This window comes from Monodelphis domestica, chromosome 5 (genome assembly GCF_027887165.1).
Source record: "Monodelphis domestica isolate mMonDom1 chromosome 5, mMonDom1.pri, whole genome shotgun sequence".
Taxonomy (NCBI): Eukaryota; Metazoa; Chordata; class Mammalia; order Didelphimorphia; family Didelphidae; genus Monodelphis; species Monodelphis domestica.
This window is the reverse complement of record NC_077231.1, coordinates 278,767,339-278,791,503: the sequence shown is the minus strand read 5'-3', so window position 1 is coordinate 278,791,503 and position 24,165 is coordinate 278,767,339. Positions and strand designations below refer to the sequence as shown.

The following is a 24,165-nucleotide window of genomic DNA, read 5'->3' as shown; positions in this document are numbered from 1 at the left end:
CTTCAGAAGGAGGCTTCAACTTGGCTTAGGACAGCCCAGGGGGTCAGTCAGTTGTTTCTGATTTGTCACTTGCAGGCACATTCTGATCACAGACCACCCTCCCCCACACTTAATCCTTAAGTGGGGGTGTATACATTCCTGGCTGCTAAAATTCTAAAGACTAAGCAAGGTGGAGTAAATCTAAAATTCACAATCCCTCCCGATGATGATTAGGAGACTAGTCACCCCAATTGATCACTAAACATATTATCTTGTACCTCTAAGTCTTTTAACTACAGGTGCATACAAATTTTTACTTTCTAAGAGGAAACTACAATAATTAGAGATAAGAGGGGAATAGAAGAAAGAGACAGCAAAGCCAACGTTTTGCTGGGCACATTGACAAAAACCAATCAGGGGGCAGTCTCCTTTTAGCATAAGAGTATACATTCAAAATAAATGTTCAATCAACTACACCCAAAGTTCATTCTGGATCTTCTTGATGTAGTGTAGGTTTTTCAGGCATCTTTCTGCAAACAGTTCATTCTCTGGATTTTAGGAGTTGGCAAGCTTCTTTCCTTGAAGGTCTTTCTCAAACAAAATAATTTTTAATCTTGGATTTTATGAAAATACAATCACCCCTGAAATGGGTGTTGAGAAACCCCCAGTTCAACTCAAGGTGCATGGTTGAGTTATGGGGGTATATGAGTCAATTATCAAAAGAGGAAAGAAAACTCCATAAACCTAAAGAAAAATGGAAGAAAGTTAAACTTTGGGGAGAAAGGAAAAAATTCAAAATCAGAATCAAAATATCAATATCTATGTATATAAAAATTTTGAGTAAACAAGAATAAATTCATAATAGGCCATTGTATTAGGATCCAAATAAAGTAATTTTTATTCCACAAGTCTGTAGGACAAAATGCAGTAATGTCTCACTTACCCATTTGCAGCCAAGACTACAGGAAGTTGCCATACTATAAGAGAGAAACAAGGACTAGATTTGTGTGTGTGTGTGAGAGGGAAGTGTCATTCCCTGATCCGATTTTTTTTGTCATTCTCAGGGATAAGAGGAGCCAGGATGATAGCCAAACTTTGGTACTTGTCTGTTAGTATTTCACAAAGAGTGTGGATACAAGGAAGGCCTATGTATTAACATATGTCAAGTGTCGCAACCTTGAGTCTCACACTAGGTTCAAGTCCTTTTGTATTGGCTTAGAAGTTCATCAATCCTACCTGGATTGGTTACTTTCTTTTGACCTGTGTTCTCTTTTTGGCCCTATTCAGGTTAAGTCTGTGCTCCTTTTTTTTTTATCCCATTTCCTAGAATCAGACACAAACATTAATCACAGTCCCATAACATTTATCAATAAATGGTAGGTTCCCACAGTTTAAAGCTATTGGGTATGCATTAATATTATAGCAAGTATAGATATTTTAAACTTATATTACTGCAGGATAAAAAATAATATTGATTGTATGTACCTTAAGTACAAGAAATGAGAAAAGGGAAAAAATCAAATATTCCAATCAAAGTAAAAGAAAAGCAATAATAAAAAGGAAAAAATCAGGAATTCGATGTGTTCCTAAAAAACAGTATCCACCTGTCTATGGATTATTATCTCTAATGCATGTGATAGGATACAATCAGTCAGTCTCAATAGAAGATACTCTCTTTACATGTGAACAATGAATCCAAGAATCCTTCTCTCCAATTTTTATAGATGTTGGAGTAGTTAGCCTTCCTGGGAAGGGCCATTCTAAATATTGCTGAGTTGTTCCAATACGCTGCAAGTTCTTTATATTGTAATAAAGGATTATTTGAATGGTAAATGATAACTAAAGATCAGAGTCTGTGAGATTTAAAATGGTTGAGGTCTTAAACTGTAGTGAGTTAAAATAGTGGAAGATATAAATTGTGATAGATATAAGAGAGGGTGAGTAATTTTGACCGCAGAAATATGTTTCACTACAGTGTCTTGGTTTTTAAATCAAATATAAGGTGGTCACCAGGGAAATATTTGCAATTATTCAAATACCCAAGTCAATTGGGTTTTATAGAGATTTTAATTGACAATAATCACTATTTATTTGACACTATTTAATTGACAATAATCACAAATATCACTAATTGACAGTAATCAAAGAAAGAGAGAGAGAGTAAGAAAGGAATAAGTATGAAGGGCCTCAAGCCAATATGGCCTAGACCTGAGCCTTAAGAGAGGAATCAGTCAGTTTTTTAACACTCACCACAAGATCTGTCTAAGTAAGGATTTCTAATGGCACCAGGCCAGCAGCATCTCAGCTGCTTTCACCAGCTCCCTCCTCCATCTGAATGTTTCAGAATCAGTCTCCTCAGAATGAGTCTCTCCAATCTGAATGTTTCAGAATGACTTCCCAGCTCTTCCCTGAGCTCTTATTTTTAAGGGCAAAATCTTCTCTGTCACCTCCCCTAAGTCCTTACATCTACCAATCACTGTAGATGTTTCTAAAGGACCGCCCATTCTTAGTCCACACCTAAGAAGGTGTGGATTTTTGAGTAATTCACACCATGAAAGCTCAGAGTAAGTTTTCCAGTTCTTTGTTCCTTGTAAATTCACAAGTTGCTTGACCTTTATAGGTACTTAGCTTAAGAAAAGTATGGGTTTAAGTACTTTTCATTGTTCAGAAAAGAGTTTACAACTTTATCTTCCCCTAGGGCAGACCCAAGTAGGTAAAGTAGAATTCTCACATTCCTGCTTTAAGTAGAGTTCACTGCCCAAATGGGGAATGGACTTAATCCAATCTTATAAAGTAGGGTCTGGGAAATTTTAATGTTTACAAGTCACTATATCACAGCAGAGAAATCAAAGAGAGCTGGACTTTGTCCTTTTTTCTTCTGTCCCCAAGCTAAGAGAACACCTTCAGGCTTTAGTCTCAAAAAGCCAAGAGAGAGTCCTGACTTTTCTATCTTCAAAGCAAGTCTTCAGATTTCAGTTGGTCTGAAACCACTCTTCCAAATGGTTCTCCTGGTCACATTCTAAATCAGAATGTTCTCCTTTTGAATGACAGCTCAGCAGTCCTAGCTATTCCATCCTTGTTGCAGACTTTTCCAATTTCTCTTCCATAAAATATACCTTGTCTCCTGGGTTCAGGTCATGAAGTGAAAAGTCTAGTGGTCCTGCTTGTACTACAGCTCCAGATTCATGGAATTCACAGTTTGTGCTGTAATTCCTATATGTAAAAAGCAATAGAAATATCTCCCCCTAATAGTGATGTATATGCAGGAGAGAAAGGCTTGGCCTGTATAGGAAGTCCAAAAAGCATCTCAAATGGTGAGATGTGTAGGTCTCCCTTGGGAATGCTTCTAAGATAAAATAGGGCCAGAGGGAGAATTTCAGGCCATTTAAAATGCATCTCAGTACCGTAATATTTATTGGGAAATGAAATGGGGGGATTAATGTGAGGTTTGTTTGGGGGTACTGAGGAGTTGAGGGGAAAGAGGGAATATTGCTCGGTGAGGAAAAGGAGAGAGATGCCCCCTGCCGAGAGGAAGTAGCAGGGGTCCAGTGAGGTCTGTTTGTCGTTGAATGACTGAACTGATGTTCAGCTCCCTCTATGCACAGGAAATATAGTCAATTTATCTGACTGTGAATTCAAATAGTATAAAGTTTAATAACCAGTTGGGATTGGAATTTTTCGCAGCTTCAGAGCTGAGGCCAGGCCCCAGAGGCTGGTGGAGGGTTTCTCCCACTCCCATCTACTCTATATCAGTCCTCACTTTGTCTAATTCAGAATCTTAGCAGTAGACAGAAAGCAAACAAGAACAGTTCTGACCTTCAGAAGTGATTAGGCCTGAATCTTTGGGCTGAACCAAGAAGAGGCACACCACACCAGACTGGGCTGAACAAGCTCCTCTCTCCTTTAACATCAGGAAGGAAGGCAGACCTGGCAGGAAGGAAGTGCTAGTCACAAGACCCAACTGCCACTCCCAGTAGACCCTTCCCCCACCAACTGTCAGTCTTGTTTCCTTTCTACAGCACATCATTTGCCAATCATAGTTTTAAATTATCTTTTCATTTTTTCAACTTGACCTGAGCTTTGGAGATGATATGGTACATGGAATTTGGGAGTTATCCCCAAACAAGAATATATCTGAGTTAGAATAGAATCAGTAAAATGATTTCCTCTATCTGAATCAATACGTGCTGGCAGGCCAAAGCGAGGAATAATCTCTTTTAAAAGCACTTTAGCCACAAAAGCCACTATGGCTAGGGCTGTAGGAAATGCTTCTGGCCATCTGGTCAGTTGATCTGCTAGACAAAATTTTTAATGTCCAGCCTTTGGCATTGTTATGAAATCTATCTGCAGGTGCTCAAAAGGTGTGTAAGCCAGAGGACATCCACCAAAAGTTTGCTACGAAGGCGTATTGGTTATATGCTTGGCAGGTAGAGCAGACTGTACATACTTTAGATGCTATGGTAGTTATACCAGGGGCCTATCCATACTCTTGTAATAGAATCCACGATGCTCTGGGTACCAATGTGACTATTTTTGTGAATAGATTGGCAAATTTGGTTATAGAAACTTCTAGGGAGCAGGGGTTTTCCTTCAGATGACACCCATACTCCATTAATCTGTTTTGCTTTGAATTTTTGCTTCCATTTTTCCACTTCCTTTTCATTATAGGAAAGTGATAAATTTAAGTCATTAGTGGCTGTTAATGTTAAAAATAATTTAGTCCCTTCTATGGCCGCTAGCTTTGCAGTGGTATCTGCCCGGTCATTTCCCCTAGAGATGGGGTCAGTGTTATCTGTATGAACAGAGAAATGAACCACAGTGTAAAAATTAAATTTAGACTCTAGTAATAAAAATATTATTTTATGAGGTTTATGAAGGATTATTAGAAATCAAGGAAACATGGGGGATCTCAAAAAACTGCCCAAGAATCTTTTGTGTGTGTGTGTGTGTGGGGTGTATGTTTCTGCCTGGGGCATGCTTTTCATGAAGTGGCTACTTCGCCATGCCCAGGTTTATCCTATAATTTTATACCCTTTTTTGGAGCACCTATACTTTATTCAGCATACATGTTTGAGAAAAGATAATTGGATAAGTGATACACTAATTTTAAACAAATTGTTTGATTAACATTCTGAGATCATTCTCTTCAGTTGTATGGTAACTATTGATTTTGACAGGAAACACAAAGGTTCTACACAAGGTAAACAATTTCGTCACAGGTGGCTTAATTGTCTCATTAACCTGTGAGGAGCTTTGAGCTTACAGACAATCAAGGAAAAACACTTACTACCTTTAATAAAAATAGATAATCAATCAGAAATTCTAGAAACAATTCAACAATTAAAGCAGTGGGGTTGAGAGATCGGAGAGGTACTGAGAACACAATTCAGATTTAATATTAGGCTGATAATTTTTGAGCGTTTACTAGGGAGTTTCTCAAGGAGATTTTTGGTAGGTAGAATCAAGACACTGAGGCACGGTGGAGCTTGGTGTACATGTACAAGTCATTCCTTATGAATGAGTTATGTACTGACTTTAGGAGAATGAGTTTCTGTACAGGGGAAGTAGGGGATATTCTGGGCTTGGCTTGTGGGTACAGCTTTTGCTGGGAATTATATACCTAAGCAAAAGTTAACCTATAAGTCTTTTGGGTTTGGTTTTGTGAGTCTAATCTTTTGGTGATATTTTGGGGAAATAGTGTGCAAGCATTTTGCTCTTATATTACTCTTTCTGAGACCCAGGAGAGAACAACAATCATGTCAATTTCATTAGTAAGAGATGTTGACAGAAGAAGTCATGCAGGGGGGCTGAGTGGGCAAGTCCATCCTGCCAGAGTCACTCTGTGACCTCTTGGCATCCATGAGTGACTTTGTCAAGTTATCGTGGCCTGAAGGCTCCCAGCACCTGAACAAGTCACTTCACTCCAATTGCCTAGCCCTTACTGCTCTTCTGTTTTAGAACCTATACTAAGAGAGAAAGTAAGGGTTTAAAAAAAGAAATCAATTGAGTAGCACTGGCTATGTACTCAAACTCCATACCCTGGGAATACAGATGGAGTGTAAGACACTGTTGAACCCTGCCTTAAGATGAAAACAATGGAACCATCACCAAACAGTGCTGCAATGCATCTGCAATCTCATTAATGTGGTGGGTATGCAATGTTGAAGCCCGTTTCAGAAGCTTGTCTGCCACAGGGTCATTAATGCCATAATATTGATCTTTGATATTCTGATCAGCAAGAGGATCATCAGGATCTGTAGGCTTCTCATGTCTATATGGACACTCCTCTCTTCTTTTACATTCTCCTTTCACCCAGAAGGAACAAATGTGAGGACAATTCCATTTGTAGTAAGGGGTGGTCCGAGCCAATTTGAGCAGCATGTCACTGGTAGCTGTAGCCTTCCCAAGAATACCAACTGGCCAGGTTCCACCAGAGTTAGAAATCTCTCGCTCAACATTCCGTGTGTAGTATTCTTTGTTCATGTCAGACTTAGGCATTGTAAAATGGAGATTTGAACCCTAGACTTCAATCCCCAGAAGTCCTTGGTACTTCCCCGAATTCCCTATAATCTCACCTGAGTCTCCACCTGGGCGAGATCACCATTGAGTATTTAATGGGCTCTCTGCCTCCCAAGAGGCTCTCTTCCTCGACTTGAAACATTGCAGCATGTAGTAAGTAGGCTGTGAATGGGCTAATCAGCCCTAGGCATGTGGTTTTCTTATTTTCTAATTTCTTTATTCCTTGATTTTTAATAAACCTCATAAAATATAATACTTTTATTACTAGAGACAAAATTTAATTTTTATAGCATGTCATCTTTAAAGGACAGTCCTGCATCATGGACGTGAATAGGTAAGCCATATTCTAGGTCCAAAAGGCAGGTCTGACACATGTTTTTTAGCTTGCTACAGGTTTGGCACACTTCAGTCTTCTTAAAATGCATGCGAACACCGGGGCACCAGCAGAATACTGTGAACAGCCTGGAACAAATTTTGCATTCTTTTCCATATTTTTCTTTGGTCATCTGAATGTAGGGATTTTCTCCAAGACACATATGACACAGAATAGGGAAGTCCACGTCCTCTCAATTCTGCCTGTTGTAGGTGTTGGAGCCCAGAGACATCACCATCTTGGAAGTGGTGGAGGCAGCCATGGTGCATGTGTCAGTCCAAAAGGAAGAGATTTAAGAACAGCCTCATTCAGGTCCAGTCCCCAAGCATCTTTATGAAGGTGTGAAAGGGGGGGGGGGTGAGGGCCTTGGAATCAAAGAGTGAAACCTTTGATTTTCCAGACCCTGATATTTTAATGCCAAATATCCCTTCGTGGTTGCCAGACTGTAAAAATTAAATTTAGTCTCTAGTAATAAAAATATTATATTTTATGAGGTTTATTAAGGATTATTAGAAATCAAGGAATAAGGAAAAATACAAAATAAGGAAAACGACGTGCCTAGGGCTGATTAGCCCATTCAAAGCTTACTTACTACATAATTTCAATGGAAGAGCGGAGCCTTGAAGCGCTTGTGGGAGGAGAAGAGCATAGAAGAGGGCGAGGTAGGCATTGCTGCCCATTTAAATACTAATTGTGATCTTGACCAGGTGGAGACTCAGGTGAGATGATAGGGAATTCTGGGAAATACCAAAGACTTCTGCGGATTGAAATCTGGGGTTCAAATCTCCATTTTTACAACAGCTAGGGCTTCAGGCAGCTGGAGAGCAGAAAGAACTTCATTAATAATTTCAGAATTAGCTATAGATTTTCTAGCTGAGGTTAAAAATCCTCTCTGGAGCCATAGCATCCCAACTGAGTGACAAATGCCAAAAGCATATTTAGATTATCTCGAGGCTTTTCTGCCATGGACACTAGTGTTTCACAACTGTATAACAGTTCCCCTGAAGTTGGTAAATCTGGAAGCAAGGTGGCAGGGTTAAGAGTTGTACAGTGTTTCAAGGTAATGTTTTCACTATTTAAGAAGGTTTTTTCATACCTTGTAATTTCCTGATCTGAGGATGCCTGTGTTTTATGCCTTAGCAACAATGCTTCTATGTCATGTGGGCACATGATTGTTAATGGGCCTCCCAATACTAGATCAACAGTTTTTGTCACTAGTAAAGCTGAGGCAGCTATGCCTCTAAGACATGGTGGTGCTACTGGGTCCAATTGGGTTGAATAATAAACAACTGGGCCTCTGAGAAGGTCCCAAAGTTTGAATGTTCATGAGCTGAGATGGGTAGCTTCAGGTGTTTTAACTCAAAGTAAATGGCTTGTAATCTGGGATGCCTAGAGCAGGGGCAGACAGGATAGCCTGTTTTATATCTGACAGAACTGGCAGGTGTTCTGGCTCTAGTTTGAGGGGTTCAGGGACTGAATCCCTTGTTAGTGCTATATGGGACTTAGTAATTTCCCCATAGCAAGGAATCCATTGTCTACAAAACCCTGTGGCTCCTAAAATTGCTCTTAACTGTTTCTTAGTGGTAGGAGCACTCCATTTTTGAATATTTTCAATTCACTTGGGAGAAATAGAATGGGCACCAGCAGTCAGGATGAAACCCAAATATTCTATGTTGGGGAGGCACCACTGAACTTTATCCTTCAAGATCTTATGCCCTCTTTTATATAGTGGGAGGGAGTGGGAGGTAAGAGGCAGGCTCACATGGTCTATTTTGTTAGATAATTACCTTTGATTCCTTTATTTCAAGTGATTTTTAATAAATTTATAAAATACAATACTTGGAGTATTGGACATTGATTTAAATCTTACAGTACTCTGTGTGCTTTATTATGCCTTCATTTTACTAACAGTAAAACTGCCCAAAGTGCCTTCCTACTTTTAAAGTCTCTTCCATTAATGGTCCAGCACAACAGTATGGTGGAGTGAACAGAAGATATTCAAACAGGCTCCTCTGTTGGGGGGATACAGTGTTCTTCCTTTTCTTCTAGAGTTCAGTGGGGGTGTAGCCAGATCTTGGGTAGCCAGAAGGGTATATTTTCTTCATAGAAACAGATTCCTTCTAGGCCTTTGATATTTGTGCAATTTGGGAAACCCTCAGAAGGCATGTTAGGACCTGTGCTGAGCAGATCCCAGGAAAAGACTTTGATTACCCAGATTCTTAGCCATCCCTTTCAATTTCAATTTCATTTTCCAGAGGGGATGGCCACTTCAAAGCAGTGAAAGTTGAGTCCTCTGCAAAAACCCTTTCATACCTATCTAAAAGGAAGTGCTTCGAAGGGATAGAAAACCGAATCTAACAATGGACAGAGTTGGGGGACCCTCGTGCTGGATTCCATTGGACCCCTCCCCTCCCTCCTGTGCTGAGATTCCAGGGTTTGCTAGGATTTCAGCATGAGGGCTCCAGCCCTCAGGGAAGGCCTTGCTGCCAAGGCTGCAAGAGGCTCTGGGCTCTGACCACAGCTGTCAGGGAGGCAGCTCAAGGAGGGACATAAAGAAGAGGCTAGCCCTGTTTTGCAGCCTTCCACTATCACTCTCCAGCTTGGGCCTCCACTTCTCAAGGTTTTGTCCTCAGGACACATCCAACTCTGCAGATCTGGAGCACATGACCTTGCTGCCAGATGGGAAGCTAGGGGCTCTGAACCAGCAGCTGGCAGGGAGGCAGCAGGGAGAAAGAAAAAGAGAGGAGGACAAGGGTAACAACCTTCAGCCTCCACACCTTCAGCTTCTGCTGGCAGCTGGGGAGATTGACCAGATTAGGTTGAAGGAGTATTAATGAGCCCAGAGATGCAATCAATTTCTTTTTCCTATGACTGGACCCAAATGTATCCTTAGGGGGCTCTTTCAAGGTGGCTTATTTGGACCCTAAGACTATAGGAAGAAGCTGGGACAGAGGAGATGGAATAAATCTGTTTCTTTTGTTGCTAATTGATGAATAATCAATAACCATTAAGCCTTTTCTATGTGTCAAGCCTTGTGCTGAGCTGGGGAGAGAAATAGGGAAAAAAAAGATGTCTCTTACCCTTAAGTCAGAGATGTCTCAGAGTGACATGGTTGGCTGAGAAGTGAGATGATCTGAGCTCTCTTCTTAGAATGAGGTTTTGGTGTTGATGGTTCTTGTACCCTTTTATCAGGCTAAAGGTAGTTCTGCAGTGGAATCCCAAGGCTGACAGGATCTTGCAGGATAATGCTATTTTTCCAATAGGGAGCTTCCTGGAACACAGGAAGTCAGATATCCCAGAGTAGTGCAGAGAGGTGTGAGAAATGAAATGTTCTGAGCTCAGTTCCTCCTTGGGATTTAATCATTGAATTTTAGCTCTGGTGTCTAGAACCTGAAGATTATTCTTGTTTGTGTGGTTTGTGAGAAAGGAAAGCTGGAACCCTGGGCATGAAGACTGACACAGCTGCAGGAAACCTACAAGCAGCTGGGGGGTGGGGGGTGCAGAAGACAGGAATTTAGAACTCTGGAGAGGCTGAAAAGGCTGGGAGCATTTGGAAAGCTGCTCTCTTTGCTGAGACTGTTAGGGTCCAGTGCGTCGCCCACCACCATGGAAGACCCCCAGACAATGCAATCAAGCAGGAGGGTCCTTTATTCTGGTATACACCAGGGGAAGCTCAGCACAAGAGTTCCACCTGCAGTTGTGAGTGCAGAGTCTTTTATACCCAATGCCTGACAGCATATCACTAGCCACCATACGTGGCCCACAAGTTTCTCCTGGACTCTACGTTTTGGGCGTCGGCACATTTAGATTCCCTGACAGGTCTGTTGGTCAGATGTTCTATAGTGATATGTGCTGTACTGACCAAGCAGCTCCCTGCTTGGGGCTCCTTCAAGACATCTCAAGGAGAAGATTTCTGTCCTTGACTGAATCCTCAATCCAATAATCTTTCTTCTCCCTTTTCCCAATCCTCCTAGAGACCAGCTAGTGGATAAAGACTTTGAAGAGAAGCAATCCACAAGAAAACCTCTCACAATCTCCCTTACCCTGAACTTGGGATACTGGCTGTGCCAGCCAAGAAGCCAGGGTCTTTCCCCTGAATCCCTCAGAGGCTCAGGCTGTTAGACCTGAGCCACCTAACTTTTGGGAGGGGGGTGGTGCCTAGATAGGGATCCCTTTCTTCCTCTTTCCCTCAGTTCTGGATACTTAACAGATTTATTCAGGAGGGACAAGGCTGAATGAAAGGTAAACTGACTCCAGCTTCATTAGAAAGGCAGCCCAAGTTGGGGGGCTGGGGGCCAAGAGAAAAGTGACCTTTCTCTCCCCTAAAGAAAGAGGTGCATCACCTCAAGCCTCTTTCTGGAAAGAAATCTCAGCCTGGCAATCAAGAGTTGAAGAGGCAGCCATAATGAGAGGATTAGTCAGAGAGGATTGAGGGGAGAGAGAAACAAATCCATCCTCCTTCTCTCCCTTTGACTTGGTAATAACCACACCCCCTTCTCTGACCCTGCCTTGAGGGAGGAAGAGTCCATTCTTCTCTCTCCCCAAATTCCCCCCTTTATTACAGGTCTTAATCAAAGGTATGGCTGTCTGAATTGGAGGAAATGGTAGGTCAGAGGATGGAGGAGGTCATGAGCCTAAAATTCTTTATGATAGAGAGCTAGCAGGGTTGGGCAGGGCACATAGTACTAATTTCGTGCTATCCCAGGAAGTTTGCTGAGCACAGTTCCTTCAAGATGATTACTATCATTTTAGAAGCTATTAAAGCCAGCTGGGGCATCTGGGATGTTCTTTTCATGCAAAACTGTCTCAGTACATGAAGATGGCAACCAGAAAGGTATAGTTGGGTTTATTTGGGAATAGATATAATGTTAAAAAGAAATATCTAATATTAAAGGATTTTGCTCCTTTAAAATCTACTTTGGTAGGATACAAAAATTCAGATATTTTTCTTTCTCTTGATTATAATTTTTACTGTGTTGATCTGAAAAGGATCCAGTTACTATTTTCTGTGGTTTTGAAGTTTTTATGTCCCAATATATGGTCAGTTTTTGCATAGGAGTTGTGTACTGCTGAAAAGAAGGTATTTTTCTTTCTATTCCCATTCCATTTTCTTCAGTTCTAACTTTTCCAAGATTTCATTGACTTCCTTTATGTCTTTCTTGTTTATTTTTTGGTTTATCTCAATCTGAAGGGGGCTATAGAGGTCCCCCAATAGTATAGTTTTATTGTCTATTTCCTCCTTAAGTTCATTTAATTTTTCCTTTAAAATTTAGGGGCTCAACCACTGGGTGCATATATGTTTAGTATTACTTCACTGTTTATAGTACCTTTTAGCAAGACATAATTTCCTTCCTTATCTCTTTTAATCAGATCTATTTTTGTTTCAGTTTTGTTTTGAGATCAAGATTGCTACTCCTGCTTTTTTTTACATCAGATGATGCATAGTAAATTCTGCTCCAGCCCTTCCCTTTACTCTGTATGTGTCATCCTGCCTCAAACGTGGATGGATTAAAATTTAGGGGTTGGACTAAAATATGAGAATTCTAAAGAAATATTGTGGTTGCCGATTTAAAAAAAATATAGCTCAAGTCAAGTGACTTTTAGTATCTTAAACTTACAAAGAAGTAGAAAGAGTGAAAGTGTAGAAATGTAAAAAGAGAGTAGAGTAAATGTCTAGCCTGTCACACTAAATGTTGCTCTGGTGGCTGGCTCAGCCCCAGCAGGTCTCATTAACCCTCAGTCAGTGGACCTGGTGATGTCTTATATAAAGGTTCCAACACAGCCTCCTCTAGGTGAAAGAGGGCCTCTCTGCAACTAATTTCTCCACAAGCCAGGAAGGGAAGGCCAACTACTCACTCACCCAAGACAAAGTCCAAAGGAGAAGATCGAGGAGCAGTCCTTTTAGAAGCAGTCTAAGAGCCAAGACCCCAAGTGGAAGCCGAGGTCCAAGTCTAAAAGCACCTCCAAGAGGCAAGTCATCAGCTGAAGTTCCAAGTCAAAGATCCCTTGGACAGGAAGTTCAGGACTTTTTTTAGTCCTTTTTCCACATCACTTCCTGACCCTTCCTCCACTTTACAGGAACCAAATGTAGTCTTTACATTTTCCTAGTACTTCCCAGAGCCAGGACACTTGCCTCTGGGGTTGTCACCCACTTTAGTAAAATGATTTGGGAATTCTCTTAGTTACTATTAAGAAGGGGTGTTTAAATTTCTGGTTGATTAATTAAAAATTGCTCATTGATAGGCAAAGAACATTTGATTCACTCTTCACAAATGTTTTTTGTAAACAAGACATGGTAGGATTCTGGTTTTTTAATCTACCTTGCTATCTGCTTCTGTTTTATGGGTGAGATCATCTCATTCACATTTACAGTTATGATTACCAATTTTGTATTCCCCTCCATCTTATTTTTCCCTTTTTATCCTCCTCTTTTACTTTGTTCCTCCTCACCAGTGTTTTGCTTTTTATCACTCTCTCCCCAACACCCTTATCTCATTCCCTTCTATTTCTCCATAGAGTAAGATAGGATTCTGTACTCCAATGAGTGTGATGGTTCCCTTTCTGAGCCAGTTAGAGTAAGGTTTAAGCATTGTCCATCACCACCTTCATTTTCCCCTCCACTGTAATAGTTTTTTTATGCCTCTTTAGGTGAGAACTTACTCCATTCCATCCCTACCTTCCCTTTTCTCTCAGTACAATCTTCTTTTTCATCCTTAGATATTTTTTTGCATATCATGTCATGCTAATCACCTTATTTCCACATCTTCTGTCTATGTATACTCTGTCTTATTGCTTTACTACTAATAAAAAATAAATGAAACATTTTAAGAATTATTTTCCCCAGACTTTCACTTTTTATAAATTTTTCAGAAAAAATTTTAAAAATAACCATGTGTTTAAAACAAAACTTAAGCCTTAAATTCAAGTGCATGTTTCAATATTCCAAAATATTTTTTAATATTTTGATGATCATAAGTGTCAAAGTCAAACACTAATATATGAGAAAGGATATGCTAGAGAAACACATTTTGTCTGGTTCACTTGTACCCTGACATAGTCAATTAATAAACATTTTGAGCTTATTATTAAGAACCAACTTAAAAATTTCAAAACTGGTAAGATGAAGACATTTGATCAATAGGCGTATTCATAGAGAACTACTAGTAATATGCCCTGAAGCTTAGAAAAGAAATCCAAATGTCAACCTACAAAGCATATGCAAGGGATTAAAGATGTTCTGTGTCTTCATTATCACTGCCTCCAAGGCTGCGGTCTGTAGACAGGGCCCCATCTTCAATGAAGCTTTCTCCATTATTCACTCCCTCCTTGGTTTGCTCTTTTGGTGTACCATTTTCTGGGGACTGTTTTCCCTATACCCGGGTCATGCTTCCAGAAGCAGAATCAGGATCAAATGAATGGGTTTCTTTCTGGGTGATAGGATTCTCTAAAAAATTATCCCAGCCTTTCAGTTGTTCTTCTCTCTCTCTTGATGTCTCCTCCACCTGATAATCTGTCACACCATCCCATACTTCCACATGCAACTGGCGACCACCAAACCACCTTCCATTGAGGGCTTGTATGCAGAGATCAGCTTCTTCTGGTTCCTTATAGGACACAGAGGCCACACCATCTGGGTGTCTATCAAAGAGAAGGACCTTCTTTACTTGCCCAAACTTCTCACACTCTGTTTGGAGGTCTTCTCTGATTTCATTTAGCACTAATGGATCCTCCTCAAAATCCTTTGGATGGAACATATTCCTAATAATGACAACCCTCTCATGTCGCATTCTCATTGAACCAGCTTTTTTCTCAGGCCTCCAATCTAGCTGTTTTTGTTGTAGAGACAGCTTTTTCCTGTAGTCTTTGCATTTCTTCTTCTTTTTCCTGTCATCATATTCACCCTTGAGCTGAAACTTAGCCTTTTCCACATGCAGTTTGTAACCTCTGATTACATCATCATCTAGAAGCTTTAATGCTAGATCAACCGATTCTTTCTTCAAATAACAGCAAACCCCATCTCCTTTAAGATTTCCTTGTTTATCTTTATAAAGCTTGATTTTACATTCATCTGTTTGGGGGGTCTTTCATGATAATGCCACATTTGGACATAAGTTGTACAAATTCATCCTTTGTAATGTCTGGAGGTAAGCCAGTAACATATACATTTGTGTTGCTGTCCTCTTCAACATGAAACCATCCTGGTTCAGGCTTTCTCTTTTCTCCTTTCCGCTTTTTCTCACAGTTTTGGGTGGCTTTTTTGTCAGGAGGCTCCTCACCAGCTTTTACATTCTTATCAGCTTCCTTCACTTTTTGCAGATGAGAAAGGAGGATTATCAGGAGGGAATCCATAATTGGCTTGATATGTAGCAAGGAAATCTTCAGTGATCTTGGGGAACCAAGCCTTCTTGTCCAGGTCCCACTCATAAGCAGTGCCATCAGCTTGGTCCACATAAGTGTAGGGATCATTGCCCTTGGGTAGTTCATTAATCTCCTCATAGAGTTGTTGGAGCCATAGCTGTTCCTCAAACCCTTTGTTGTTGTCTTGCTGGTTGCTGCTCATGTCTCCCAGCTAGGCAGGCATGGATCCAGACAACTGGTCCCAGTGAAGTCTTCCCACCTAGCAGGCTGGGCTTTAGAAGGAGCTGGGGCATTGCAGTGAGAGTGGAGAGGTCCTGAGAACCACCTTCCAACAGGGTACCCCAAGCCCTTACCTCACTTTTATTTTAAAGAGTAGGCTCTCTTCTCATTGAGGATAGGGAAATTCCTTAAACTTCATCTCTTCTTTGATGCTAATCTTAGCCTTATTTCTGAGTTTCTGAAAGTTTCAGTTCTTCCACGGTGGTATGATAGCCTTTGATTCTTTTCTCTCACCCACCGAAGAAGTCCAGGAGTCAGAATCTAAGTTGAAGTCAGGATCCACACTGCAGTCTCCAATGAGGTTCCCTTGAAGACTGTCTCCAGGAGACACTCTTCACAAGCCTCAACTTCACCAGCCTGCCAACTGAATGATTTGTTGTGGCTTTTATGGTGCTTTCTTATCCCCACCCCTCTTCACAGGGGCCAATCACAGTTTCCAAAATGTTCACACCTTTCATCCTCTGAAGGTAGCAACTCCTCCTAGGATTCACACGTTTCTGAGTGTGTGACCTCTTAAAAGAATTCAAAAGCTTCTGGGTATTTGAGTGAGAAAAAGGGGTGGAGTTCTTCCAAGTATCTTGCTGAATTCTCATCTCTGAAGATGTGAACTCTCCTACAGTAACAGTTTGTGGATTTCCCTTACTTTAGGGCTAAGTATGGGTGTATTCACTTTTGTTGATTAATTTAAAAGTAGGCAAAAGAGAGTTCATCCTATCTTCACTCTAGTGAGGTACTAAGTAAGGGTACTTAAGTCATTGTTATTCTAAAGTGTTAACTCCAATTAGGCAAACAGTACAAAGGATTACTCAGAATAGTCAAAGAGAACCAAGAATTTCCTTTCACAGTGACCTGCCTAAGGTCACAGAAGGGCAAAATAAGAACTAGGATTTGAATCCAAGTCCTCTTCCTCCAAAGCCAGCATCCTTATCACTGAGTTCCTTGATTTCACTGTCATTAAGATAGAGATAAAGCTAAGACCCAGAGATGGAGAGTGTCAGGAGTCAAAGACAAGGCTTTCCCTGGAAGGACCACCAAACTAAGCAAGCAAAATGTTGGTCCATGGCAGAAAGAATTCACTTTCAGCTTTTCTCCTTGACAAGTATAAAGGTTACGAGTATTTGGGGGGAGGTTGAGGGGGGTGGCTGTGGTAAGGCACCCTGCAGGCTGCTCTCATTAAGAGAATAGGCACTGGATAGGATTATCAAGGTCAGCTTATTTATATGTTTCAGCCTTAGACAACTCTAAACTGAAACTCCCAAATGTCTCTTTTCATACTGCATCCCAGAGGTAATAAGAGATCACTGAAATTGTTTCTAAGTAAGCCGGAGTTCCTTACCAGTATTCACTTGTGAACTTTGGGAAAGTCCCTTTGCACACTAGGTAGGAAGCTCCTTACTTAAGTCCTGTCAGCTGAAAGGCATTGGGTGTGAGTTTCTGCTCTTCTTTTTCAGAAACTCCAAAACACAGTTTCTTTCCCAGTTTTTCTCTGTAGACTTGATGGCTTGGCTTGATTGCTTGATGGCTTGGAAGCCAGAAGCAGCTCTATTACATTTTATTTTATTTTGACATAATCTTAGTAGATATTTTAGAAAAAGGGGGGTGGAAGAGGTTCAGATTTGGGGAATGAACTCTTGGTCATCCTTTAATTGTAATAAAGCTGCAGGCTCAATCCATGGTGGATTTCAAAGTCCCTCAGGGGAACTTGGTCCCTTATGCCTGTAGACTATGTTTGAGTCCCAAACAAGTTTTTCAAGTCCACTCTTATTTTTTTAATTTAATTTTAATTTTAAAATATTTTTCCATGTTTACATGATTCACTTTCTTTCCCTCTCCACTCCCAGATCCAACAAGCAATTCCATTGGGTTGTACAAATGTTATTACTTGATGCTTATTTCCATATTATTCATTTGTGGTATAAAGCAATTTTTAAAATCCTAAACCTGAAATCACATAACCATATACACGTGACAAGTGATGTCATATGTTCTCCTTTTGCATGTCTACTCTCATAGTTCTTTCTCTCAATGTGGTTAGCATTCTTTCCCATCAGACCTTTAGGAGTGTCCTCCTGGCTTGTTGTATTGGTACTAGTAGCACAGTCCATTACATTGGATTGTTCCATAATATTTTCCTTTCTGTGTACAATGTTTTCCTGGTTCTGTTCTTTTCACTCTGCATCAGTTCACTGATGTTCTCCCAGTTCATATAGAAATCCTCCATGTCATCATTCCTTATAGCACAATAGTATTCCATCATCATCATATACCATAATTTGTTCAGCCATTCCCCAATCGATGGACAACCCCTCATTTTCTCAATTTTTTGCCACCATGAGTGTGGTTATGGATGTTTGTGTACAAGTCTTTTTCCTTATCTCTGTGGGGTACAAACCTAGTAGTAGTAGTGGTATTGCTGGATCAAAGGGTGTGCATTCTTTTAAAACCCTTTGCACATAATTTCAAATTGCCTTCCAGAATGGCTGGATTAATTCACAACTCCACCAGCAATGCATTAGTGTCCCAATTTTACCACAACCCTTCCAACATTTTGTTTTTCTTTACTGTCATATTGGATAATCTGCTCAGTATGAAGTGGTACTTGAGAGTTGTTTTAATTTGCATTTCTAATTATGAGAGATTTAGAACACCTTTTCATGTGCTTATTGATAATTTTGATCTCATCCTGTGAAAACTGCCTATTCATGTTCCTTGACCATTTGTCTATTGGGGAATGGCTTGATTTTTTTTGTAAATTTGACTTAGTGCCTTCAATATTTGGGAAATTATACCTTCAGACAAAGCATTGTCGAAGCCCTTTTTAGAAACTTCTCTGCCACCTGGATCCTGAATCACACAACTGGCAATCTCTTATATTCTGAGCAGCAAGAGGATCTTCAGGGTCTGGAGGTTTCTCCTTCTGTATGGACACCTCTCCTTTTTTGCATCCTCCTGTTCTCCAGAAGGAACAAAAGGGAGGATGTTCTGTTTGTAGTGAGGGCTGGTCTGAGCCAACTGGAAGAGCATGTCATTGGTCACTGGAGCCTTCCCCAGAGCACCAACTGGCTGAGTGCCATTGGAGTTAGAGATCTCTCCCTCAGTATTCTGGAAGTAATATCCTTTGTTCACCTCTGGCTCTTACTTACAGAAACGGGGAGCCATTTCCTTGGCTGTGATGGGGATAGGGAGTAAATGACTAACTTTTGAGCCCAAATACATTTTTTTAAATTTATGTCCTTCATTGACAATCTCTTAATATTTAGGCATAATTTAGATGAATAGCATGTCAGAGGTACAAAGTTCCCCACAGATTTTTTTTAATATATCACACAAAAGTTTCCCAAGTCACAATGATTGCAGAGTAGAAATTTTGTATAAATAAAAATAAATAAAAATGTATAAATAAAATCATCAAAATGTACCAACATGGAGACAGTCAAGTTTCACTCTTCTTCCCTGTCTCTGCCTTGGTCCTTGCTCTGTAGCATCCTTTTCTTGCTGCTCTTTCTTCCAACATTTGGCCATTGCCAGCAATTTGAGGTTGGGCTGGTCAGCAGCATCCTCTGGAAAGATGTAATGGTGGTGCTCTTCCCAGCCAGCATCAGAGCCATCTTCTGCCTGAACTTTTCTCCTCTTCTTCACTTGCTCTGGCATTAGTTTGTCTACTCTCCTTTTGAGATTCTGTCCCAAATTCATATTCAACATTTCTCCAGGATTTTAATAACAGGAGCCTTTCTTCCTTCTCTTCACAGTTTCTCATCCTTTGGTTGACTTCTTCATATATTTGTCTGCAGTGAGTTAAGCTTTCTTCAGTTCCTGCACAAAGCTCAAACTGGGCAAAACTGATCCATGCCTTAACATGCTGAGTTCGTTGCAGCAATCTGTGGTAAAGACTTCTGGTTTTTTCATATTCTTCTTGTTGAATTTCAAAGTCAATGTACGATTTCCAAAGCACCTACCTCTGGCATATCTAAGCATGGCTGGCTAACAGCCAACTCATATATTGCCTGAGCTCTCTCCATATCTCCAAGAATTGTCTCTACCTTGGCAAATTTGATTCATGAAGTGCAATTTTCTGGCACAAATTCCAGGAACTTTTCATAAAGTTTCCGGCACCAATCAAATTCTTGAAGCTGCAGCTCCAATTCGATATAGATTTTAAACAGTTTGTTTTGGGACACTTGCCAATAGAAGTTCCCAAAGTTCTGGCTAATGGGAGATTTTTCTGTCTTATTTCAAATTGGGCATAGAGTAGCCACATTTTGGCAAATGTAAACTTTTTGTGTGGAATCAGTTTTAAACAGGCTTGATATACCTGTCTGGTCCTCTCTGGATCCTTTGCCTCCAACTCCTCATAAAGTGCATAGTTGATCCAGAAGTATATATATCACTTCCAGTATCTCTTCTCTGGGATGGGTGGCACACTGGCAATGGCTCTTTCATACACCTTTCACAGTGCTTGGTTCCTCATTGCTTTCTACCAGGCACAAATAATCGAACCAGGTATCATAATTGTATGTATTGGCCTTAATTGCTCTTCATATTGGAATCTCCTTTTGTTCATGATAATAATAGCTTCAATAGCTTGCCTGTCCCCAAATATTTTTTTCAAAGGTTGTATAATGTTTCAAGAGTTCTTGAGCTTGTTGCTGTGAAAGCCTGTTGAGGGCATGTTTGTAGATCACTCGGACACATTCAAATTCTTTCTATTTTTCCTCAAACTTTGCAAAGGCCACTTAGAGATGTTGATCCATATGCTCATCCTCAATTGCTTTATGGGCCATTGCTTTATGGTCTTCTTCAGCCATTTTCAGGTTCTTCTGGGCCTCTTTTCCTGTGTGACTGCTCTAAAATATTGTCTGGTGTGAGAATCCCTAACTTTCTGACTTGTTGAAATGCATCATCAGTTTCTACAAACCATCTCCCTGGTTCTCCTCTTTCTCTGAACTGCCTGATTGCCAAGATCAGAGTCCAGCCTCACTCAGGACTGCAGGGTTCCTGATTGGTGGTGAAAGATCAGTCAAAATAAATAACAAAGGGAAGACAGCTTAATCATTTCAGACATGGAACTGCTTTGCATCTGACAGCTGCTCTGCCATTCCCAGGCTTGAATTTTATTTTGATACCCATTTTCTTGGCATGCAGATTACATGACCCCATTCTCCCAGGCTTGTTGTTGGGATGGGAGTCATGGCAGGAATGGGTGAATCCTTCTGGAATCCAAGTGTGTATGAGTGTACCTGGGGGGAAAACACAAAGAGATCCTTGCCCCCAAAAGAGGGCTGGAACTACCAATGATTAATAATAATATTTTTCCAATTGACCTTTTGCCTTTTTTAAATTAATTTGAAATTAGCAAGAGATTTGAATGTATGTGTTGGGCCATTATCTGTTTTGAAGGTTTGGGAAATGCAGAGAGCATACTGCTTCAGTAGTATGGGTAGAAGCAAAAGTTGATTAGAAAGTTATCCAAGAGTACACAGATGGGCAGGATTTAACATGTATTCCAAATAGCAATTAGTAATATTGATGAATCTTTAGCTGAATTTTCTTTTCATTTTCATGGATCTTATTTGTCTGGACTCATTGATCTATGTGGTCCATGTTTAGACTGGTCATTTCTCAGGGTTCTTACTAGGGAGTTTCTGAGTTGCTGATTTTTGAAATCGAGTCACTGAGGCATATTGAACCTTGATGTACTTATACTTATTGTATGGGCCTCTATGATTGATTTGTGGGCTGGCTTCATGAGAATAGGTTTCTGAGTGGGGAAAGTTTTGGACTTGGCTTGTAGCTGCAGTTTTGCTGGGAATTATATACCTAAGTAAAAGTTAACCCATGATAGTCTTTTGGGATTGGGTTTGAGGGTCTGATCTTTTGGTGATGTTTTAGAGAATTAATGTACAGGTATTTTGCTCTTGAATTATTCCTTTTGAGACTAGGGGGAATAATAATCATGTCAATTTGTTAGGTAAGGGGCATTGATGAAAGAGTTCTGGGAGCCATCAGACCAAAACACCTTAAGAGAATCATGCATGGTAGCTGGGGAGACCACAGAGTGATCCTTGGCAAGAAGTGATTGCCCACCTAACCCCCTTTTATATGACTTCTTTCATCAATCTTCTTTCATCAATTCTTTCATCATCTTCTGAGACTACAAAGGCAGTCAAGCATCTACTGTCTTGGATATGTTTTGAAAGTAATTTAGCCCCTTCCTCAGGTACAGGAAGGAGAACAAAAGTGCTTGTAATTATTTTACATTTATATTAAGGGACCAATACAACAAAATATTTTAAACAGATAAAAGTTTTCAGCTACCTTATTTAAACTTTAGAGATATAATTTGAAAAACCTGAGAGGTTAGCTGATAGCTGGAATAAATCTTGATCTGAGAATAAGACATATTACAACTAAGGCTTAAAGAAGTAACAGGAATTTTAAGAGTTTATTTGAGTATTCATAAATATAATTTCTTTTTTTAAATAATATTTTATTTGATCATTTCCACACATTATTCATTAGAGACAAAGATAATTTTCTTTTCCTCCCTCCCACCCCCCATAGCCGACGCGTGATTCCACTGGGTATCACATGTGTTCTTGATTCAAACCCATTGCCATGTTGTTAGTATAAATATAATTTCTATAAACTATTAAGTAAAAATATGAGCTTTTTCTAGAAGCAGCCAGGAATAAAAGGTTTTTTTTTTTAATTGAAACTGCATGATTTGACTATGTGATACAACTGCAAAAGTCCAAACTATAAATCCAGAATCCTAAAGAAGTTCAGGTTAGAAAATATGCCTTCCTTTTAAACACAACAATTGCTATATTACAGTTAGTTAAACAAAAATAAAAATGCAATGATTCATGAATAATTGGATGAACTATTTAAGATGCTAATGTGAATATATTAGATTTGAAAGACTTGTGGTTCAAGTGGTTAGGATCAACTTTTGAGAAAATGTATAGATTTCTTTTTATATATATCAACATGTCAGTTTTTTTCTGTAAATGCTTCTGTGTGAACCATAATACATTCATGATATAAATTTAAGATCACATTTTGAGAAGTTATGTATATTAACCCCTCAGAGGAATTGTTTAGAATTGCTAGGATACAAACTTGATGACTCATTCTGAGTCTTTGCTACCCCTCCCTTCTTTCTCTCCACAGCTAGAGTTAAGTAATCATTCACTAGTTAGCAAACTAAAGCAGTTTTTGATTACAAATAATTTCATTGATTATTGGTAAAGGGATTCCATTATCCACCTACATGTATGGGAATCCATGTATAATTTTGAATACAATAATCCTATGACTTTAAAATAATACTATTAAAGATTTTATTTTAATTTTTGAGTAAACCTGTTTCATCACACTCACCCCCCCCCTTCTCCCATTACAGCAAGTTTACCTGTTACTCCTCCCTCTTCCTACTACAGTAAAGAGAATTCTTAGAGAGAACACTAAAAAGTTCTATTATTTTAAATAGACTTTAAGATAGGATAGGATAGTTTCTCATCACTATAGTGACATGCATATAAATAAAGCTTCCATGTAGCAAAGTTAGTGAGACCCTTACATTGATTTGAGGTAAATATTTTAACAATTGCTAGTTTATGTAAACATGCAAGCAACCTGTTTCCAAATTGACAATTGGAGTATTATTGATAATGGGTAGAGTTTTGCTCCTAAAAAATAAATAAATTAATAATAATAATAACCACATCCATGATACCTTGCTTTTATTGATTTTACTGCTTTGTCTATGCATGTATATTTTTTAAACAAAATCTTTTCCCTTGTACTACTGAGATTCTGATTGGCCTACAATTAAAAGTTACAAACATAATTTAGTTACTTATAAGGGAAAGATAATCAAAATTTTTAAATAAAAGGTTAAGATCTCAGGACATTTTATATCTCCTGAAGTAAAAGAATTTATTCACAATATGTTAGTTCTACCAAAATTTTTCTTAATAAAATGACACGGACCACATAGATCAGTGAGTCCAGACAAATAAGATCCATGAAGATGAAAAGAAAATTCAGTTAAAGTTTCATCAATATTACTAATTGCTCTTTGGAATACATGTTAAATCCTGCCCATCTGTGTACCCTTGGATAACTTTTCTTTCTTTTTAAAACCCTTACCTTCCCTCTTGGAGTCAATACTGTGTATTGGCTCCAAGGCAGAAGAGTGGTATGGACTAGGCAATGGGGGTCAAGATACACAGCTGGGAAGTGTCTGAGGCCAGATTTGAACCTAGGACCTCCCGTCTCTAGGCCTGGCTCTCAATCCACTGAGCCACCCAGCTGCCCCCGGATAACTTTTCTAATCAATTTTTACTTCTACCCATACTACTGAAGCAGTATGCTCTCTGCATCTATCTCCCAAACCTTCAAAACAGATAATGGCCCAACACATACATTCAAACCTCTTGCTAATTTCAAATTAATTAAAAAAAAGGCAAAAGGTCAATTGGAAAAGTATTATTATTAATTATTAATCATTGGTAGTTCCAGCCTTCTTTTGGGGGCAAGGATCTGTTTGTGTTTTCCCCCCAGGTACACTCATACACACTTGGATTCCAGAAAGATTCACCCATTCCTGCCATGACTCCCATCCCAACAACAAGCCTGGAAGAATGCAGATA

At 39.6% G+C, this 24,165-nt stretch overlaps 1 protein-coding gene and 2 pseudogenes across 1 annotated transcript; all 3 read right to left on the bottom strand.

The window, feature by feature from the left end:
* Window positions 1-6,060: 6,060 nt before the first annotated feature.
* On the bottom strand, window positions 6,061-7,109 carry LOC130454737 (pre-mRNA-splicing factor RBM22-like; annotated as a pseudogene).
* A 7,132-nt stretch (window positions 7,110-14,241) lies between these two features.
* Window positions 14,242-15,431, bottom strand: LOC100028749 (HIV Tat-specific factor 1-like). The gene is given in 3 exon segments (XM_016425506.2): window positions 14,242-14,949; window positions 14,951-15,172; window positions 15,174-15,431. Coding segments are annotated over 3 exon segments (1,188 nt in total).
* Window positions 15,432-18,916: 3,485 nt separating this feature from the next.
* LOC100028732 (crooked neck-like protein 1) lies at window positions 18,917-20,313 on the bottom strand (annotated as a pseudogene).
* Window positions 20,314-24,165: the final 3,852 nt, after the last annotated feature.